Source organism: Pipra filicauda, unplaced genomic scaffold, assembly GCF_003945595.2.
Source record: "Pipra filicauda isolate LSUMZ 115617 unplaced genomic scaffold, ASM394559v2 scaffold309_size868695_pilon, whole genome shotgun sequence".
NCBI classification, from domain to species: domain Eukaryota; kingdom Metazoa; phylum Chordata; class Aves; order Passeriformes; family Pipridae; genus Pipra; species Pipra filicauda.
The window spans coordinates 640,547-661,432 of NW_024104431.1; the positions used below are offsets into that span (position 1 = coordinate 640,547).

General features: G+C 37.9%; 1 protein-coding gene across 2 annotated transcripts in view; it reads left to right on the top strand.

Moving 5' to 3' along the window:
* The window catches only part of PPARG (peroxisome proliferator activated receptor gamma), a 56,728-nt gene that overhangs the window by 15,240 nt on the left and 20,602 nt on the right, over positions 1–20,886 (top strand). For both annotated transcript variants that reach the window (XM_027748524.2, XM_027748525.2), the window contains exons 2-3: positions 17,223–17,450; positions 19,164–19,333. In XM_027748524.2, coding sequence (XP_027604325.1) covers positions 17,231–17,450; positions 19,164–19,333 — 390 coding nt within the window. In that variant the 5' untranslated portion in view covers positions 17,223–17,230. The remainder of the gene's footprint in view (positions 1–17,222; positions 17,451–19,163; positions 19,334–20,886) is intronic.

Genomic DNA, 20,886 nt, shown 5'->3' on the forward strand with positions numbered 1-20,886 from the left:
AAACACTGTGATTGGTAGGTGGTAATCACCCCATATCACGAAGATGGAGAATAGTTTAGAGCAAGAGGCTTCTTTAGCTGCTCTGAATCAGCCTCAGGAGGAGCCTCTCTCGCTGCCCACCAAGGAACCCAAGATACTATCCTCGTTAGCCATTTCCAATACTTGCCACACAGGAATATTCTGAGAACCGATTTTTCAACCTCCTGCTTTTAAATCAGCTTCCTGAGATCCAGGAAAAATTACTCTAATATAACAAGCATGGAAATGCAGATGTGTGCGAATTTGAGAGAGCAGATCTGTGTTGTGGAGCAGAAAAAGAGTGCTGGAGAGGTAGGAATTGCTCTCTCAAAGGAATAGGACTCTATTCCAGAAAGAAGCCCTTGTCTCACAGCCAGTGCTACCCTGATGCTCTGAATGCAGGGACTCCACAGACCTTAAAATTCCCTAAAGCTGACTCTCAGATGATGTTGAAAAAAGAAAAGGTGAAAGATTCAGGGAAATACCTTGGTTATGTTCCTGGGGTTTTTTTAGTTAACATACCACGTGCTTTTCCTCTCAACCTCTAGGAATGCCTTGGATGTCTGTCAAGACCACAAAGTTGTCCGTACTGTAGAAATGTATGAAAGTTGTCTCTAAACAGAGTTGCCGTTTCTCTTTTCCTTATCTGTGAAGGAAACACAGCAACTCCCACTGGGGAAATTTCATCTTAACTTGATCTTAAAATAAAAAATCAAGGGAAAGGTCATATCCTAATAAGCTGTGCAAATCTAAATTCCCAGGGAGCTTCAAAATGACATTGTATGACTAGGGCATTAACAATTTTCCAACAATGTATTTTTGAACTGCTTACAATAGTGGTTTTAACATGCGGGGGCAAATAGTAAAAGAAAAATACAACTGGCAAGATCCAAGACACAGCTGAGTGCTGTGATTCACAGCACCCCTTGATAATCCACGGGCTTTGCATCTGACAAACATCATGGAATGGGCAACTTTTCTGCTTTCATTGAGAAATCTTGGGAGGAAGCTATTTATTGCTCAGTTTATGTATTGTTGTGATCTCAGTATCGATAGTTTGTACTTTTTCCCTAACCTAGGATTATAAAGCAGTGATTTCCTCAGAATGTGCCTACTTAGTGTGATCTGTATGTTTGTCTTGGTAGAGATTTTGAGTTTGGTATGTTCATATTGACCAAGAGGTCCAGCATTCCTGTTCAAAATACATGCTGCCTTTGTTGTCCTGCAAAAGGTAAATTAAATAAACTGATTCAAATTTTACAGTCATTTTTAAAGGAGACAGTATTTGTCCCCAAATTATCTTGTCTGACTCAGTGACCATATACACGTGGAGCTCTAAAAAAATACTCCATACTTCCAAGATAAACTAAGTCCAGTACCAGTTTACGTCTGAAACAGTTTAGGAATTAGAATTAGACCACTGTCTAATTGTATTAGTTTTACACAGCATTCCATACAGGTTTTACCAGCCCACCCTTTGCATTGGGAAGGTGTGGCATGAGATTAACACTGTCTTCTCGGAGCCCAATGAATACCAGATTCTGCTTTTGCAAATAGTTTGGTGGTTTGCCTGTTTTGTGAAGCTCTAGTGATAGTAGAAAGTGACAGTGAGAGATCTAAACCAGGCTCTAAATCCACAATCTCTACTGGTTTAGATGGGTGAAATGGAATTAGATTATAGTTGTGCTTGGTTTCATCCTTGTCATATCCCTCTACACCAAGTATATCACTGGTGGTGATGGATCCCCTAAGCTACTGCAGACTTCTTTGTTAGTTTGTCCCGAGTGTAGTGATAAGCTTTAAAACAGACGTTCACACCTTTGTTCTGCAAAGCACAGGAACCACAGGCTGTGGGAAACCATTGGCTGCTGAAGACCCCTCCTGATCTTTTGGATTAGAGATGATTCAAAAGGTTTCAGTGGGAGTTTTCTCATAATAGTGTCTTATCCTGACATTCAGCACTACATTACACTGGATGTAATTCAGATGTCCCTTTAGAATTTTTTTTATCATAATCTCAGTAGTATTTTAATATCTTTTAAAATACAACTGAATCTTTGAAGAGGTTGACCATGTTGTGATCTTGCTTCAAAATCAGCATATAGAAATTTGCAACTGTTGATATGTGTTTAGAAGTTAAAAAAAATTAGAACAGTAAAAAGTGCCAATAGCTTATCCTCAGTACATACCAGAGCGACATGCTCAGTTGTTCACACGCCTGCTTGAGGGGTTACAAGAAGTCACAGCAATGACTTTTAGTTCCTCACACTAAACTTGCTTGCCTAGAAAAGGAATCTCCTTAAAAGAACAACGAGGTATGACAACAATAATTTATTGCAAGGTTAACTGTTGGTATTTATCTTCCAATGGAAGATAAATAGCTGATTTAAAAAGAAACCAATCAAGTTATCAAGTATCCCAGAGTATTGCAGTGTATGATTTGTGGTTTGTATGTGAAGATGACACATGTATTTAGATCAAAGAAACATAGTTACATATAATTATTCAAAATAACACTTTTCAGAAAGTTAATTAATATGGTTTTCAGTATAATATCTTATTCCATTAATGTTCTAGAAAAAATACAAGAAGTTACATAATTATATTATATAATATATATATTATATATTATCTATTATAGTATATATTATAAATAATGTATTATAAATATAAGTATTTAACTGTACATTTTTGTCTTGAATTGTGGCGTATTCCTCTATTTATTACAACAGGAAACTGAAAGGTTTGCTGTTAGCTGTCCTCTTAGACTACTTGCAGAAGAAGTTCTTACAGTATTTTAAATATAAAAAAAACCAAGACGATGACAAGAACACGTGACAGAGAAGGGAACTGAAATTTTCTCAATCTCTTTCTTCCCTTCTTTTTAAGGCTGTTAAAATTTAACATAGCTGCTTTGCTTGTCCCACTATTATTAATGTTGCATAACCCTATAATTATTAATCTGACTGAAACAGTGTTAGAACTTGATTATACACTTTTCTCCTCACTTGGAAGCAGAAAATTCTGTCAAAGACAGAAATGGAATGGCAGTTCAGATTTTTAAAGAAAGCAGGCAAGTTTACATGAACTGGGATCTCAAATCCCAAATCCAGTGGAGCAGAGGTGACTGGGGCACACCAAGATTTTCTAGCTTAGATCTGATAGACACTTCATACTCTCCACAGTACTTGTGTGCTAAATACAAAGTGCAATCAGAGTCTTTACTGATTTAGTAAAGCATTGGTAGATTCTTTACAGCTGGAAACACATTTACAAAAATGGCTGCTGAGGACTAGCTGTTAAAAATAGCAGAATTATGAAATTATACATAAATAACTTTTTCCTAACAGTAAATTTTTCTTAGCTGTGGATGCTCCACTTTCTGCTTGTGTCCTAAAATGATGTCATTTTAACTCTCAAACATTTCTTGTCAAAAATAGCAATGCCAGTTCCCATCTTCCTTTACCAGAATGCTCTGGACAGTTACACATCACTGGGAGATCAAACCCCTGCTGCCTTGGGCTGCCCACGTGTCCGACAAGGGTGACACATTCTGTGCGTGGGCACTCTGGGCCAAAGGTCACCAACACTACAAACTGCAGAATAACATCAAACACAACTTTGGAAATGTTTAATTTATTGCAGAGGCAAAGAACAGTAGCAAAAGCCATGGGATGCTAAAGGGGTGCTGTGTATTGCCAGACAGGTAATTTTGCTTAAATACAAACATCCCCTGCTTTTGAGAGGAATGACATTTACAGGACTGCTGTGGGACCTGTGGGAAATAATTTTCCACACCTTGGCAGCTCAAAATGTTTATTTCTTCATGGGGAAAGCAAGACAATTTCAACTGATGAATTGGAAAAACTTGTACTTCAAAAGAGAAAGGTTGACAAAAGTAGGGCCAAGTCAAAGCAGATGTATTCATAGGATATTAATAACACAGAGGAAGAATAACCCATTAGAAAGTAAGATCAAACAAATTTCAACCTTTTAATTTTCAGGCACATCGTAAAATCCAAACCTTGCCATATCGTTTATTAGAAAACACAGTAGATTTGTATCCCAGTAACAAGGTCAGGACTTTGGAGAAATTTACATTGCTGTATCATTGTGCAGGTTATATTTAAGTTATTTTTGAAAGGCATTAATGATTTCAAAATTAAATAGAAGATGAAATCGTGTTTTTTTCCCCACAAATATTTTGTGTATTTTTGCTCATAAAGAGGCTGTAGGGAGCATATTCATCTTTTCATTCAGGTTCAGACAGCACTTTCCCATTGTGTTTTTAGTAAGTTACTTCTGTGTTTTTAAGAGAATGGCATCTTTTATTTGGGTTTTTTTTTCCCTTGAAAATTACATTTGGAAAAGAATTAACTATCTCCATCAAATTCTGTGCTGCTCCCAAAGACTTTTGTCAGATTCTCAGTAAAATAGGGGGGGCCTCTTCTCAGAAAACTGTTAGGGGTGGGTTCAATAACCTTGTGTAACAGCTGAGCATGTGCCCTTCTTAATTATCAGATAATGTTGTGCTGATAATCCTTTATTGGGTGCATGTATTGGGGGATTTTCTTTCTCAGTGGTAGAAGGAGTTTTGCTTATTAGTATGAGATGGTAGGAATGACATAATTCAAAATAGTTTGATTTGTCTGATGTATTAACTGACATGCAGGCCTAGTTAGAGCTGGTTAGGGAAGCTGTTAGCCCATAAAACTTGCTATTTTAACCCATTCCATTTAGTTTAGAACACAAGACAATACAGTTCTGTTCTAGGGCTGTCTAGTATCACTTATTGCACAGTAACTCAGATCCTGGGTGCTGCATCTGAGGCTGTTTTGGGGTTTTTTTTCCCTTTGTTCACTACTTCCTATAGTTTTAAGCACCAGCCTGCAAGAAGTTTTTCTGAAGTGTGTGAACCAGAAAAATCCTGACGAAATTCCTGTATTTTTGGTTGAAAGTAAGAAATACAATAACACGAAAGGAGGTGTGTTGGTACTGACTTAATGCTGAGTTTTTATAGTTGATGTTTTAGTATTCTTTTTCTCAGGTTGCTATTATTTAGTCATACACAGGCTTTAAAATTAATATCTTATATCTAGCTCTTGCAGAGATTTTAATCAGAGAGTTTCCACTCGTTTTCCTTCTGGAATGAAACACTGAGCACAATGTTACTTTGGATTGTGTTTTATACTGACCCCCAAAAAACAAGAACAGGGAAGATTCTCCTGATGCTTGTAGCCCAGTAGAAGATTCAGAAGTGAAACTGTTCAAGGTACTTAAATTTAGAGCACAATTCAACATAAATTTGCTGGTGTTCGTTAAATACTTCTCACAGGGTTGCAATTGCAGTCACAAAAGCAAGCTCACCCTGCTTGTGCCCTGAATCCACACTCCCTGTGGAGGCAGCCTGAAGTCACCTCCACGGGAGAGTTTTAAAGCTACGTGGAAAAATTAATATTTCGAGAGATGGGAGTACATGAGATGCAAAGAACACTGATCTAAACATGTGATAAGTATCCAGCACTATTGAGAACAACAATTATCGAATCACATGTGAAAACATGTCAACATGGTTTAGCTGGGAATTTTTTGGAGGGTCAAAAGTGCAGCAGTCAGATGACAAGAGATTGCTCTGGTGCTGCAAAGTGGCTGAGCAGGTTGTGTGCTTTGCAGCTCATACAGTTGAGAAGGTTAATTTTTTTTTGCTCGTTTAAAAGATGAAAGATACATTTGTGCAACAGATGAGAGGTGTACAAAAGTTCATGTGTCTTTATTATTAAATGATTTAGCTGAGTACTCTTACTGTAGGCAGGCAGAAAGCTGCTGTTACATGGAATCAAATTGGGATACTCCTTTTTCTCTTGCCTGGTGTTTATCTTGCCAGAGCAATGGCAGCAATTGCAGTGGAGTAAAGAGCAGTGTCTTTCAGCTCTGCATTGGGCAGCACTGGGGTACTCTCCGAGCTTAGAAAGGTCTGGTAGAAGAATTTTAGCAGCTAATGAAAAAAACCCTTCAATAAATAAAAATTCAAATAATTTATTAAATTTTAATTTTTAAAAAACTGCATTCCCCACAAAATCCAAACATATTTTTGTTCTGATTAATTCAGGGGGCATTAAAAAGGGGAAAATGCTCAATGATAAACCCTCTTTGGTGCTATTTATCTGCTTTTTTGAGCTTTGATGTGTTCAAATTGTCTTGACATCACCAAGTTTAGTGACTGTACACACAGATAGAGTATTGTCTTGTACTTGGCATGTATCAGAAATGACATCTAGTTCTATATAGGGAAATGTATTTATTGTTAAACTGAGATATTCTCTGTATTTAATGCAGAAATTGTGCTAAGCATGTTTATGTTAATGAATGAGTTTTGCAACATGGTGCTTTTTAACTTTTACAACTTGGTGATTGTCCAAGAGATTAAAATATTTTGCCAAAAAATAGCACTCACTCAAATCATGTGAGCCCTGCATATAGTCTTACCACATCCAAACGCATTTTACATTTTTAGTATTTTGAAGATGACAGCTTTGGGATTGAAAACGACTCATCCTGATACGAGAGAAGCATTTTTATGGATAATTTTTTTCAATGTGTTTGACTGCCAGGAAAAACTTTAAAAGTGGGATTTAATTCAAGGAATGAGTTTAAACTCATGTGGCATTTTTTCCTCCTCCTCCTCTTCCTGTGGGAGTATTCAGTATTTTGCCATGGCAGGGAACTGCCTTTAGGATATTAAAGAATATATTTTACCCTATTACAGTTGTGTGTCTTATTAGCTCATCTCTTGGAAACTATGCTGAAGTTTACTGTCTTGTGAACATTAAAAAGCACTGACATGACAGAGTCTGAGGAGAGGAAAAAATCCCAGGCTTTTTACCAAGAGTATTCTGCATCCGTAAATTCTCTACTACTGCAAAGTGTATTGAGAAACCTTAATGTGGTTATTTAAGTATTAATGTTATAAAAATTCTTCAGTGTTAGCGTAAGATTTATTGCACCTACAATGTTTTAGATGAAAAATATTAACTGGATATTGTGCACATAACATACATTTGCTATTAAAGTTATTAACATTTCAAAAAGAATTATGAACTTGGTGTTCAGATCTGAATTTCATAAGGGAGTACAACTGTTCTAAAGTTTCTTGTTAAATTGGCACCTTACTTGATAATTATTGGCTAAGCACCATTTTCAAAGAATGGAGTCTATTATTAGTATATTAAAATACTTTAAGAGACATGGTGATAATGACCTAATGAAACCAGATAAGCAGTGGAGCATAAGATTGTATGGTAAATAGTTGCAGTGCTTACACATCTCTTGTGTATGTTTTGCCACATTACTGCTGAAAGTTTGATAATCTCACAAGGGTTTATGAAGCCACAGAACAACTGTTGGTATAATGCATCATGGGTGAGCACAGCATAAACTTATTGAACAACCTTTCTGCTGCCCCTGAATCCTGAACAACTTCAGCCAGTGCTGGTCCCTGCTGGAGCACGCAGCAGGGCCTGGCTGCACAGTGCCACTGCTGCTCCATCCCAGCTGGGGCTCTACTGTGGCAACTCTGGGCACAGTGCTTAGTGAGAAACAGGGATTTTACACAGGGCAGATGGCATTTTATGAGAATCTAATTTCTTATGGATCTCTATTGCAACATACATTGATTTATTTGTGTGTATGTATGTGTACAATGTGCAATTTAATCACACTTACGTATCTTCCTTAGCCAGGAACTGAGTTTTTAAAAATGCTTCGCTTCAAGCAAGTGTTTAAATACCATTAACACTAATGCACTATTCAAAATAAAGCATATAAATGAGTGTTTTGCTTAACTGTGGCCTAACCACTGAATTTCTATTGAAGCTGTAAAACTTTCTGTTGACTTCAGAGCGAGTTTGACCTCTGAAAGCACAGTCACAAGTTATGCATAGGTCTGCATATGAAACTTCTGAATGGGTAATTTGCTCTTACAATACTTTTAATGGCAAATTGAACACTTCTGAATGATATGAATTTCCTGTAGTGGGTACAACTTTTGCTAGACCCCAGCAATACAAAGTCTGCCCACTATAGTAATACCAGTTATTAAAGGTGTGGGTCAAGCGCAGTCCTGACAACGGTAGCGCTCTTGTCAATTGAACTGTGTTGTGTTGTTGTAGTTGATAAAGCTTTGCTATCTTGTGTCCCACACAGCATTTTTGATCTATTTTAAAATCGATTACTTCCTTCAGTGTTCGGAGGCACCTCCACGCCAAGAGCAGCCTTCCCCTCAACTGTCCTGCTCTGCCAGAGGGGGCAAAGGGCTCTCCCAAGAACCCAGCTTCTGCTGATTACAAAATGCCCCATGATTCATTGCCTATCTATCAGGATCCTATTTTAAATCACAATGATTCATAGAGAGCAACGCCTACATTTTATATAATGAGCTTGTTTTACAATACTGCCAGCGCCAGTTGGAAATGTGCTCTTTGGTTCTGCTTTCCTCAAATCCCTCAAGCCCAACATGAGCCAGGTTTAAGTTCTACTAAGGCAAGTAGGCATGTTGTAAATGCCGATGTATAGTCTTTGCCCACTAGAATTCTGGAGAGATTTATTCTGATTTTAAGTTACCAGTCAGATGATACCTTATTTTTCAGATTTTTATGCTTCTCAAGGTGATTTTTTTTTTTGTTCAAAGAAGTGGAATGACAATCATTTCTATTTCGAAGAGTGGGAGGTATTTTTAAGACATTTTTAAGCAAAAAGCATTGGAAGGTCTTTCATCAGGATTAATTTCAGTTTTAGTCCACGGTGCCTCACAAAGCCTGATTGCAGCTACCTGTAACTAGGAAAGTGCAGCTTTTCTGCTCAAGTATTTCTAAGAACAATTTGAGGATCCTTTCCCACAAACTTTCAATCTGATTTAGCAGAGCAGAACTGATCTCCTCAGCTCCATGTGCTGCCAGTCCTGTGCCAGTAGTAGAACACTTTTAATTCCCTAGTAGTCAGGCTTTTACCACAGGAAGTCCAACACACTGTCAGTTCCAGGATCTTGTAGTTATGCTTTCCATGATTTTGAAGGGCTGTTCCTCTTAAATCCGAGCCATCTTTCTATGAACTTTCCAGTTATATAAATCAGAGTTTCTTATACAGAAAATTTCCATTATCCAGTAGTCTCAATTCCTGTTTAAGCTATCTGAGCACAGCCTTGCAATCAGTTCTTTTATGTCCTGAAATAACTTGAAGTTTCATCAATATCTATCCAGTATTAGAATGCAACAAACCCTACATTAGCTACTTGAAATGGGATGGTAGAATTTGTAGTATATTTGAGTAGCCCATGGCATTTTTGAGCTTGTCTCTCATTTGCATTTATATTTGCAATGGTTTAGGTTGCTGTAAGGGTATAAAATGCTGCTATTTCAAATAAGAACCCAGGCCACTTACCATTTTGTGTGAATTACTTAGGCATAATATAGAAAATATGTTTAAAAGTAAACAGCTCTATTATTCCCTGAATGGGCTTTTCCCCCCCTGTTTCTATTAACAACTACCTCTTAAACATTGTAGTAAATTTTATGGCCTGTGTTTTTAATGAACACAGCCTGTAGTTATAATTCAGTTATAGGGATAAAATACCTTTCCCACTGATTTATGAGTTGGGGGTTTTTTGCCTTTTCAAGTGTTTGGATTTATATAGTTTCTCCTGATGTTTTACTGTGCAGCCTTGCTGACAGGATGAATGGGTTGAGTCCTCCCTTATTTTTCATTTGTCTTCCTGAAGGCTGTGGGTGTCACTGGTCTCTGCAGTCCTTGCACAGTGCACTGCCTGGATTCTCAGCCATGCAGCCTTCAATGCTCCTCTGGGACTGTGGAGATGAACAGAAATGTGCATCCTCTGGGGGGGTTTCAAGCTGTTTCTGGGAGTACCTGGTTTGTTGTGACCCCTTGAACATTGCACTTGTTGTTTCTCTTTCTACTCTCAGAATTTGGGCCCTGTGCTGGTTCTGCAGGTTGGTACAGTGGATGGAAAAGGAGACTTTCTCAAACTCATCCCCCTCCTACTCAGTGATTAACCCCTGAGGTGTGCCCTCGGCTGCACCCTGGCACAGCCCTGCTCCTCCTCTGCTTACAGAGCTGACCAACCCTCCTGGGCTAGAACCACTGAACTGGTTTTATATGGAACGTTTATTCCCTTTCTGTCAAAAGTATATTCTCTATGTGGCATTTTTTGGTATTTTCAGGTGTCTTTCCTAGCGGAAATGTTGATTTTTTTGGGCCACTTTTTGGTGGCTTGAGGGTTGGACCTGAGGAACAGTGGAGAAAATGTCATCTATTATCTTGATGTGCTCGGAGTCAGCAGTGCTTTTAACACCATCTCTGCTAAAAGGTGACCTTATCAGTCATCTGTGAACTTACTAAGCCACTTATGGAGCTGATTTTGAGCCTCAACATTTGCTAGAGACACTGAGTATTTTCTTTGTTTTTACAGGTAAATTATAGGCAGAGATCTTTAGTTTAGAGTTCTCTGATTGAAACAAATCCAGAGAAGTTTGGTTCTTTTGTTCTGCGGTGAGATCAGTTTTAATTCCTGTAAATATTTTTGATAAATTCATGCTTGAAAAGCAAAGCAGAAGATCTAGTGAGACAGTGGTACCCACAGGAGAGTGAATGAGAAGTGCTCTTCTTCCTGCCACGACACACAGTCCTGGGCTGGGAGCGCTGAAAGGCAACACTGAGGGTTTAAACCCATTTGAATTTACAATACAAACAACTGTCAATACTTACTCTATCAGTTGTCTAAGTAATCCCGGACCCTTTCCCCACTTTCATAGTGATTTCTACTGTGTAATTTGCTTGGAAAATGACTGATTTGCATAACTATTTTAAGTCCTACAAATATACTGCTGTTCAGTGTGTTTGTTCATCGTCACATAATTGAAACAATTTCTACCCTGAATTGTAAAAATGTTTTAAATATATGCATGGATAGAAAGAAAAAAAATTCTTTATGTCTCTGCTTCTTTTATAACAATAAAAATTCTGTAATGGATTTTTGGAGCAAGTCTTTATAGGTCTTTTGCCCTTTGTTTTTGCTGCTGCGGTTGGAAGCATTCTGATTTTGTCAAACACAGAATTGTGGGTATCAGCCAACAGGGCTCTTTTTATGTACTTTTTTTGCTTGTTTGTTTATTTAGGAGCATCACTGATTGTGTCAGCGGAGTTCTTGGAAAGAGGGGTTTTCTTAGTTATGCTGTGCTCCCTCTGCTGACTCTGCAGCAACAGAACACAGAAAGGTGCAGGTCCTGCCACGGGGAGTGGGGCAATATTTAGGAACCTGCAGGCCAGGAATGTATTAAACGACTGTGGGCAAGAGCTTTGAGTTATTGTTTGAAATACAAAAAAAGATTCACACACTTCGATTTATCCAAAACAAAATTACCTTTTTTTCACGCAAATGTTATCGATTAGACAAAGTCCATTATAATGACAAATACTGTGAATGAAAAAGATATATTTCATTATTGAAGAAAGTATCTCCTAAAGACTGAAAAGTTCCTTGTACTCGGGCATAATCAGGAATATTAAAAATATTTAGATGAACACAACCCCTGCTGAAGAGTGATGTTTTAATGATAACACAGAGAATGGGAAGGGATGGAGGGAAAGATATTATTATTTCTTTGGACACGTAGAGAACTGAGAGAAAAGTCTGAATAGTTCCCTTTTAATTTTCACCAGGGAAAAGTAAATGCAGTGAGACGGTGCAATTTTCTCTAAATAGTCCCAAGTTCAACGAGTAGGACCAGGTGATACCATTTTCCCAAGTGTTACTGGAATTGCTGACCAGCTCCACCTCCCAGAGGCGTCAGTGAATCACTCTGTGAATGCAGTGGATCACCAGACCCTCTGCCTCACATTTAGGACCTGAAAACAGCAGTGACAAAAATGTTGGCTTCAGCTACTTGACAGTTGCCACACAGAATTTCTGTGTCAGAGGCAAGGAAAGAACTGAGTTTTTGGAAGAGGAATGCAATTGTGTTATCACAAGACTGTCCATTCTCATAGTCCTTCTGCAGCGTTCTCATCTAGAATATCAAGGGAGGTCTTTAAGTCAGTGGGTGTGGTGCCATCACTTAGGGTAGATGTGTTTTTGCAAGGCACACATAAAGCATTTTATTGCTCCTCCTAATAGATGAATTGAATATACAGCTGCTCCTTCACTATCTCTAAATTTTTGTTAAAAGCCAGGACTGATTGTATGATCTTAACCAACTTATGTAGGGCATCAGAGAAGTCTGAGCTGGCCTTAATTAATCAGTAAAAATACCATTAAGTTCTGCAGTACTTGCTCGAGTTTACTTGACAAACTGACACATTTATACATGAGAATAAATTCAGACTATTCCATTAAATATCTTTTAGTTAAGGAAAAAAAAATCGGTATTTACATCACATATATATTTGTCCGTATTTATACCTAACCGTGTCATATAATAATATCATTGCCTTGAATTTAATAATGTTTCCAACTGAGAGGCTTTATCTATTCAATTTTTTCTTCTGATTTTCTGTAACTCCTATGACGTTAGGGTGTTCCGATTGCTTCATTAAATACCTCTAGGGTCATATTTTGGTAGTTTTGTCTGGAAAGAGCGTGTCTAGAATGTAGTGTAACAGGCCTTTCAGGTTAACTGAGCACAGGTAGTGTTTATGGTAAAGAGGAGCTCGTGATCCAAGATGTTTTTCATGCCATGGTAATCTCTTATGTTATATTTTATGTTTTCCTAATATGAAAAATGCAGCAAATAATTGTCTTAGAAGCTGGAAAGCAATTCAAGTTCAGATTGCTAGGGAATGAAGTGACTTAATGATATGATATTTCTCTAATCAGCACCAGAATAATCAATTGTGAGCTGTCACTGTGGATCCCAGTCAGAATAGACCTGCATCAGAGGAGTCCATGTGCCTTCTTTCCCTTCCTTGCACACAACACTCAGCAGTGGCTGCAGGAGTTTACATGCAGGTGAAGGGAGTTCTGACAACTGGTTTCCTATCTCAGTGTTATCTCAGCAGCTTTATCTCTTTCGCTTCTGGTCTTTTTTGAGGATTAAATGGTAAAGCTCCTCCATCTGACTTCCTGTGAGTAACGTCCCTGCTGCTGTTCTGCACAGCCCTTTGCTGGCTGAGAATGAGCTTTGCACATGAAAATCGTTTAAACCAGATAGAAGCTTATTGGTCTCTTACCTGGATGTCACAGGAGCATATGCGAGTTTTATGAAAGAATTCTGTAATCTGTTGATTGAACTTACTGTGTTTTTTGGTGTTGGTTTGGGGGTTTTTTTAAAACCATGAGAAGACAATTAGTTGTTGGTTTTCTCCCAGAGAGAAATGTTGGTGTTTTGGCAGGGGGGGCTGGGTGGAAAGACAAAATACACAGCAAAAATCAAGTAAAGCTATATGCAAAATAGGGATATTTGTAAACTAACTATTAAACATAGGAACACTTTTCACTTTCTGGTTTTCAATAATGAAAGAATAGCACACAAAAGGTTTTCTTTATTCTAGTATTGCTAATATGAATCTGTCTGGAAAGTGAAATTCATTGTTTCTACTGTAATAGCAAATTTTATTAAACTGAGCAAGGTATCCATAATTTGATTAAGTTGTAGGTGAAGATTTGAACATAAAAACTGTAATGAAATGATTGGTGTTTTGTATCCAAAACCTGAGCAAACCTGAAAATTCTCATAATTCAGAAATATTTATGAACAATATTAATTTGGGATTATTGATGCCGAGCTGTTTTGTTGTTTAAAGAAATGCTATAATGTGCAACTTGTTATCCAGAAATAGAGAAAGAAGCACAAAACATCTCTCTTGTGATTAGTTTGTACTTTTATATTCTTATGGAACAGAAACGACTGCACTGACATCTTCGAGATGCCTTTAGCAACCTTGAATTTACTGACACCTTTAAAAGATTGCTATTAATTGGTATTTCTGTGCACCAGGGTTGTTTTATTTCTTTTTGGTTTTTTTATCCAAGCAAATATGTGCATGATGAGGAAGTCAAATTTAGTCCATTTGTTGTCATGAAATATGGTAAGAAAATATTCATTTACCCCCTCCTTGAACAGACATCATAGTAAGTCCTAGAAATAGAATCCTGACAGCTGGAAAAGCACAGAATTTGCTTTATTAGATTTTATTTGTTTAATTTGCTTTATTTGATTTTACTTTAACAGAAGACTTCAGATACACTTGGGTGTATGTCTAGTGTCATCTCTAGGTACCTTTGTGGACATCTCAGATGAAATTATAATACAGGCAACATAAGGATTTTTAAAAACTAAAAGTAGATGGTTTTTGTAGTAGAATGATTTAGCAAGGCCTTTTTAGTTGCCTGAAGCTCAGAAGAACTGATATTACCAGTCATGGGATATTAACCTCTGGAAGGGATGGAGTTTATAGGCTTTTGACTAAAAACTTGTAAATGGCTGTTGACTCCAGATTTTATTACCTTAGAGCAGAAGTAGGAGGAGCACAAAGCAGAATTACTTTGTGACCTGGTGAAACTGAGAAGTGCAGCCACAATTGCCAGGGTTTCTCTTCAGGGCAATTTCAGCATTTGTATTTCCTCTGCTCTCAGTATGTACAATGCATGTTTGACGTGGACGGACACACAGAAAACAACAATTAATAGAGAAAAACCAGCATACATGAAACACAATCCCTCCTATTCAGGGATTGTTAATGACAGGTTTGGTTTTTTTTTACTTTTTAATTCTTTATCTTTAGTTTGCTGCTTCTAAAACTTCATACAAATCTGAAACATCACAGATTCCAGGCTAGAAATACTTTTACTATGAAATCACTCTGGTGTTATTGGTAGACTTTGCTGAAATAATTTAGCTGTGCTGACTATGAAGCCAAAGGATTCCTGCTAAGGAATTCCTGTGGCCTCTTCGCTTTTGGGGCCTGTGCCCAGCAAGCCAGACCTCTGGACTTCCCTGCTTAGCTGAGTCTTTCTGAACTGTAGTGTATCTGCTCATAGGGAAATTCTGTATTAGAATGATTCGGGACTTTCATTGAATTAATCCCATTGAACATCATCACCTTCTCCAGAACATCCCAGTCATTCCCGAGTGTGAGGTGAAACACAGCCTGGCTTGACTTGTTGTTCAGCTCACAGTGCTTGGCAAAGGACCTTTGAACTTGAAGAGACAAAGTGCTCAGGCTGTAATGGGGACCTACCTGGAGCCATCCTTCTTCTTCACCCCTGAGGCAGCAGATAGAAAGTGGACATAACCCTTGATGTCACTTGCTTAAAGGAATATAAGCCCTTTAAATGTTAGATTATATATTTCTTTTTATATTTATTAAGGATTTGTCTAGTAATTACAAAAATGGACTCTTAAGGAATCTATTCTATTTTGTTGCTCTGTTTGGAAATCTGTTTAAAGAAGGCAACTCCCAGAGTTGATGGCCAGGGACCTGTACTTCCTGCTCACAGAAAAATTGACTGTGTGGAAGATAATATATAATAAGATAATACATACCGAGGTACTCTGACAACCTGTCATGTACTTTCCCCAGATAATTGTCACTTGTGGTAGGTAGAAATTCTATCCTGTACTTGGAGACAGATCTTGCTTTCATTGTGGATGACATGAGATAATATCCCATCCATGATAACATGAGAACATACAGAACAGGATAACAGACAGGATAACATGAGATAACATCCCATGCAGAAGCCTTTGGGAGGGGGAGTGGCTGGGAATACAGGAGCATCTGTTTTGTCCTCACTGCAGTGAGAATTTCTCATCTGAAATTTAAGAATAAGAAAGATCTTTCGCAACCTTTCTTGTCAATGTGCAAGGTAGAAGAATTAAAGTGTTGTGCTGGGAGTCCCAAAAGGTGGAAGAACGATGGTGACTTTCCTGAGGAAATATTAAGGGAACTGTAGCCACTGCTGGCCATTGCTCCCCTGGCACTCCAGCACAGCCAAGGGGGAGCACAGTCACTCCTTTGCTCACCAGTAGCTCTGTCAAAACAAAGGATGAGCTCCAAATTATGGAGCAGGTCTGTTCCACTGCAGTCATTTTGCAACAGCAGTTTTGGCAGTGCGACAGAGTAGCTTTGATTCAAAGCAGATCAAATCGAAGTTTCTGTTATCTGGAGGTTAAAGGCTACTTTCTTGATTGGGTCTGAAGTCCAAATTAAACAACCAAATTGACCAAGCTATTTTAGTTCTGTAACATCTATTCTATTTTTAGATTAGAATGTTCTTTTTATAAATCATGGAAAATTAAACACAGACACGAGTTATAAAATAGTCTTTTGCACTTGCTGTAACTTACAGACTTTTCCATATTTAAAATAAGTCTAAATCAAGGATTTCGGTCCAGGTATCTGTCAGAAGAGAGGCCTTGGAAAAAAATTTTATATCTCAATCTAAATTCACTCCATTTGCAGAAGATTTTTGCAGCTTGAAACTTTTTGTTTACTACTTCCAAGATTTGTATAAATACATATGGAATTTGAAAAGTCATGAATTAAATTTCCTTGAGCCCTGGGTTTAAGATTGGGATAAAACCTTTGACAAACTTGAATGAGAGAAGATTTCAAGTATTTCTGTTATTTCGAGGAAAACCACCACTATTTAACGCCAACTACTTTTTTTTTTCTTAATATAAAAACCCTTAGGATTTTCAGGCACTTGGGAAGAATGATGATTAGAATTTGCAAAACTGAAAAATTAATTGTGAAAGACTTGGGATTCTATTCATGTGCATGCTATTGAGAGATGCAGTTAAAGTCAGTGTTATCTGTCTATTAAAAAAAAAAAAAGTGATTTTTTTCCCCACTTATACTGCTTTAATTTCTTTATACCAAAGACAACCTTTCTGTTCTAAGGCTGAGCCCTGGCTGCCAGTTATTTCATTTCCTGTTATGACATGAGATGTCAGAACCTTCCTAAGAACCTCAAAGCTGAATTAACTGCCCAGTGCCAACCATGCTGTGTCATTATACATCTAATGTGTTATCTGATGACAGGCCAAAGGGTAGATGGGGCCTAAACACTCCCCTAAAACCTACACCTGAGCATGAGTTTGCATCTCAACCCTCTGGATGTGAGACAGTTGGGCCTGAACACATTACAGAGATAATGAACTTCTTTTAAAATGTCTTTGTTTGTTTGTTTTCAGGGATTACAATGGTTGACACAGAAATGCCGTTTTGGCCCATTAATTTTGGAATTAGTCCTGTGGATCTGTCTGCAATGGATGATCACACCCATTCCTTTGACATAAAGCCATTCACCACTGTTGACTTCTCAAGCATTTCTTCCCCACACTATGAAGATATTCCTCTAGCGAGAACTGAGCAGTCAAGCATTGATTATAAGTATGATATCAAGCTCCAGGATTGCCAAAGTAAGCTTTTACTTTTTTAAAATATTTTCTTCATGATCAGTCTGCTTCATTGTCTGGAAGATAGCAGAGATGTCCACAAGATATTCTTGCAGGGCAGATAGAAAAGACAGAATACCTATGGCAGACCTTCACCCTTCCAGGGCAGCACCCAGAGATTAGGCAAGGTATCATCAAGTATCCAAAATTACATGAAACACATTTTACTAGAAGCATGAACCCCTGCATTTGTTTCTGATACGGTCCTTTTCCTGTCCTTTGTGCATAACCTGACCTTTGAAGCTCTATGCACAAGATGCAGAATAAATCTCCTGGCTGTTAAGGAATGCCCCAGCATACACAGCATATTAATTATTAATGTGTGCAGCTTTTAAATTCCAAATGACCTAAGAAATTGATGGGGTAGAAATATTGGCTACATCTGAGTCACAGCATTGGTATAGCTGTTACCAGTGTTCCTGGATTATTAACATACTATGAAACATGCTGCTCTTCCTCTAGTTAAGGTAAAAAACCTGCACTGAACTCTCCTTTAAAGAGAGGAAGGAACCTATTCTTAAGTAAGTTGTTACTGCATTTCTGCTCAACGTAGGAATGTGAGTTTGCTGTGCCTGAGATCCACTTCTACTTAGATCTGGCATTACTTTTGTTGACAGTAATCAGTACAGGAACTCTTTCAGGGAATTCTTGCTGGGAAAATTGTGGTATTTCATTTTGGTTGCACAGCAAAGCAGGTGCTATGTATCTATGAGTACATTTTTTCAGGTAACAATTTGTATTCCTTTTGTTTAATTAGAAATATTCATAACACTTTAATAACAAGCTAGAAGGTACAGTAGAGTTGAGGTAGGATAAATCTCTCTGATCTTTACATAGATAATTTTCCACTTTTCTTTTTCTTCCCAGTTTATATAGTAAAGAAAAGTTTCTAGTTTATATAGTGTAGCCAGTCTGGAAAAAGAAAAACATTTACGTTGTTGTAATACTGTGTCTGTTACATCACTCCTGAGACGAGGCCCGATGGAATGCTCTGGTGTCAAATGTCACAGCTCTCTCCTGTGGCCAGTAATGATTGATTTAAAGATATCATAGTTACTTTTTGAGCTTGTTCAATATTATAAATTGTTCTCTTAATTAGAAACTTTCAGAAGAGAAAATGTATCTCTAAAATTAAACAGTGTTCCCCGGGAGAGAGCTAAATTTCTTTAAATATCCAATATTATATTATCCTATATATATATATATATATATAATCCAATTATATATTATTCAATGTATAGGTCTATTAGACACTTAAATATTTTTTAGCCTAGGTTCAACACTCCATCCCATCTCCCTGCAGTAGTTCTCAACACCTTAAAGGAATACAACCAGATTAGATACTGAGAGGAGGAAAACCTTTCAAATATGAATTCTCCATACATAAATTTTTAATTTCCCTGTCTTCAAATCATTCCACACTACAGAGCTGAAAACTGGATCTGGAATACACTTTCTACATCAGAATCTGCCCTTCCAGCTTTTTCAGCCCATATACTGCCAGTGAAACAGCAGCTTCCATCCCTTTGCAGCCTTTGTCTGCTGCTCATTTTTTGTCATGGAGAGACCTGGGAATCTGGATGTGTTTACTGTGATTGCTGGTGATTGTTCCTCGCTGCTTCTTCCACATATTTCATTATACTTAGAGTTTACCATGTAAATCTTCTCTGTGCACAGGTGCAATCAAAATGGAGCCTCCTTCCCCACCCTATTTTGCAGAGAAGGTTCAGCTGTACAACAAACCTCACGAGGAGTCTTCCAGCTCAGTCATGGCCATCGAGTGCCGCGTGTGCGGGGACAAGGCCTCGGGGTTCCACTACGGGGTTCACGCCTGTGAGGGCTGTAAGGTAGGGGGGGCACAAAGGCACTTTTTCTGAAGACTCAATACTATTTTTCGTCTGAATAATCACTCAGTAAAATCACAGATCTGTGCTTTTAAGAAAACAAAGTTTCAGGTCTTTAAGGAAATTGTTCTGCATGTACTTTATGATTTCATAAGTGTTTTTTAAATGAAACTTGCTTTTTCTTGTCTACCTTACTATCTATTCAATTTTTTTGTGCATTTCCTTCACTTTTGTCAATTATGCAATTATATTTCATTCCTGCTGTCCTGGAGGTCACATGCAGAATCTGAATTCCCAGAACGCAGCAAAAGCAAACTTGTGCCCGACTCCAAAGCACTGAGCAATTTAAAAATCAGGCTCCGTTATTCTGATTGATTAGAGTTTCTTTACCCAATTCACAATAATATGCCTGACTCTCACCTCTGCGACCCGGGTTCGATTCCCGGCCCCCTGGGCAGGTGGAGCTCGTCAGCCTTGGTAGGCAATCCACCTAAGAGAAGGTCACTCTAAACAAACCTACATCCTGGGGACCTCACTGCCACTGTCCAAGCTTTGCTCGGCCCCGGCAGATGAACCTCAGGACTAAAGGGTGGGCTCAGTTCAGCGCACGCTGTGTCTCACCTAAAAATCCACTGCGCAGGCTGGAAGGGTTAATGACCTTTCCCAAAAATCTTCGCTCGCGAAGACTGGCCATTACCCAATTCACACATTTAGAGAATTCTAATGGTATTAAAGAATGTGGCTTTCTGCTTTAAAACTCCACTTTTTTTTATGTCAGTGATATTTAGTGTTCATAGCACATAAAGGAGAAGTGGATGGTGTAAAAATTGCAATCCTCAAGAGTGAGAAAAGAAATGTCAGGGAAAGAAATCATGATAATTTATTAAGTTCAAAGAAAAACATTAGAGTTTAATGTGAAACTTCCATGTTCTCTATTTCCAGTATCTTGAGGAAAATAACTAATAGGAAAGACCCAGTCCAGAGCTTAAATAAAATTTGTAACATTGAATTTGGAACACACATAAAGCAAAAAGTATTAGGTAGATTACTTAAATTACGGTGAATTATATAAGAGTTGGCATTATGCTTTTATTATTCCCTGTGAGATAAAAATGGTGATAACTTTGGATAAACTTTATTAATTGATTATGAGTGATCTGAGAAAGCACCTTTAGACTGTAAAAAGAGAAATAACCCACAACCTTTTTTATTTGCTAGAGATCAAACTGCTGTTGGCAGAATTTTTGGTTTGTTGTGGTTTATAAAAAATTTTCTACATTGGTAGTGAACTTTAAATTTTGAAAATGTCCTGTTTATTTCATAGTAAATTGTCCCATGAGCAGTGGAGCAAATGGAGCTTTGCTTCCTTTGGCATTGTGCTCTTCATGCTCAGCTCCCAACTCGCATCCCCAGTGTCCTTTAAACCCCATTGATTCCCATAAGCTTTGCCAGCTTTCTGAGAATTTTAGCCCTCTCTCAGTTGAAAATGCCGGATGAGATCAGCACAGGAGCAGACAGGATGGTCACAGGAGCTTTGTTTCCTTTGGAAATCCATC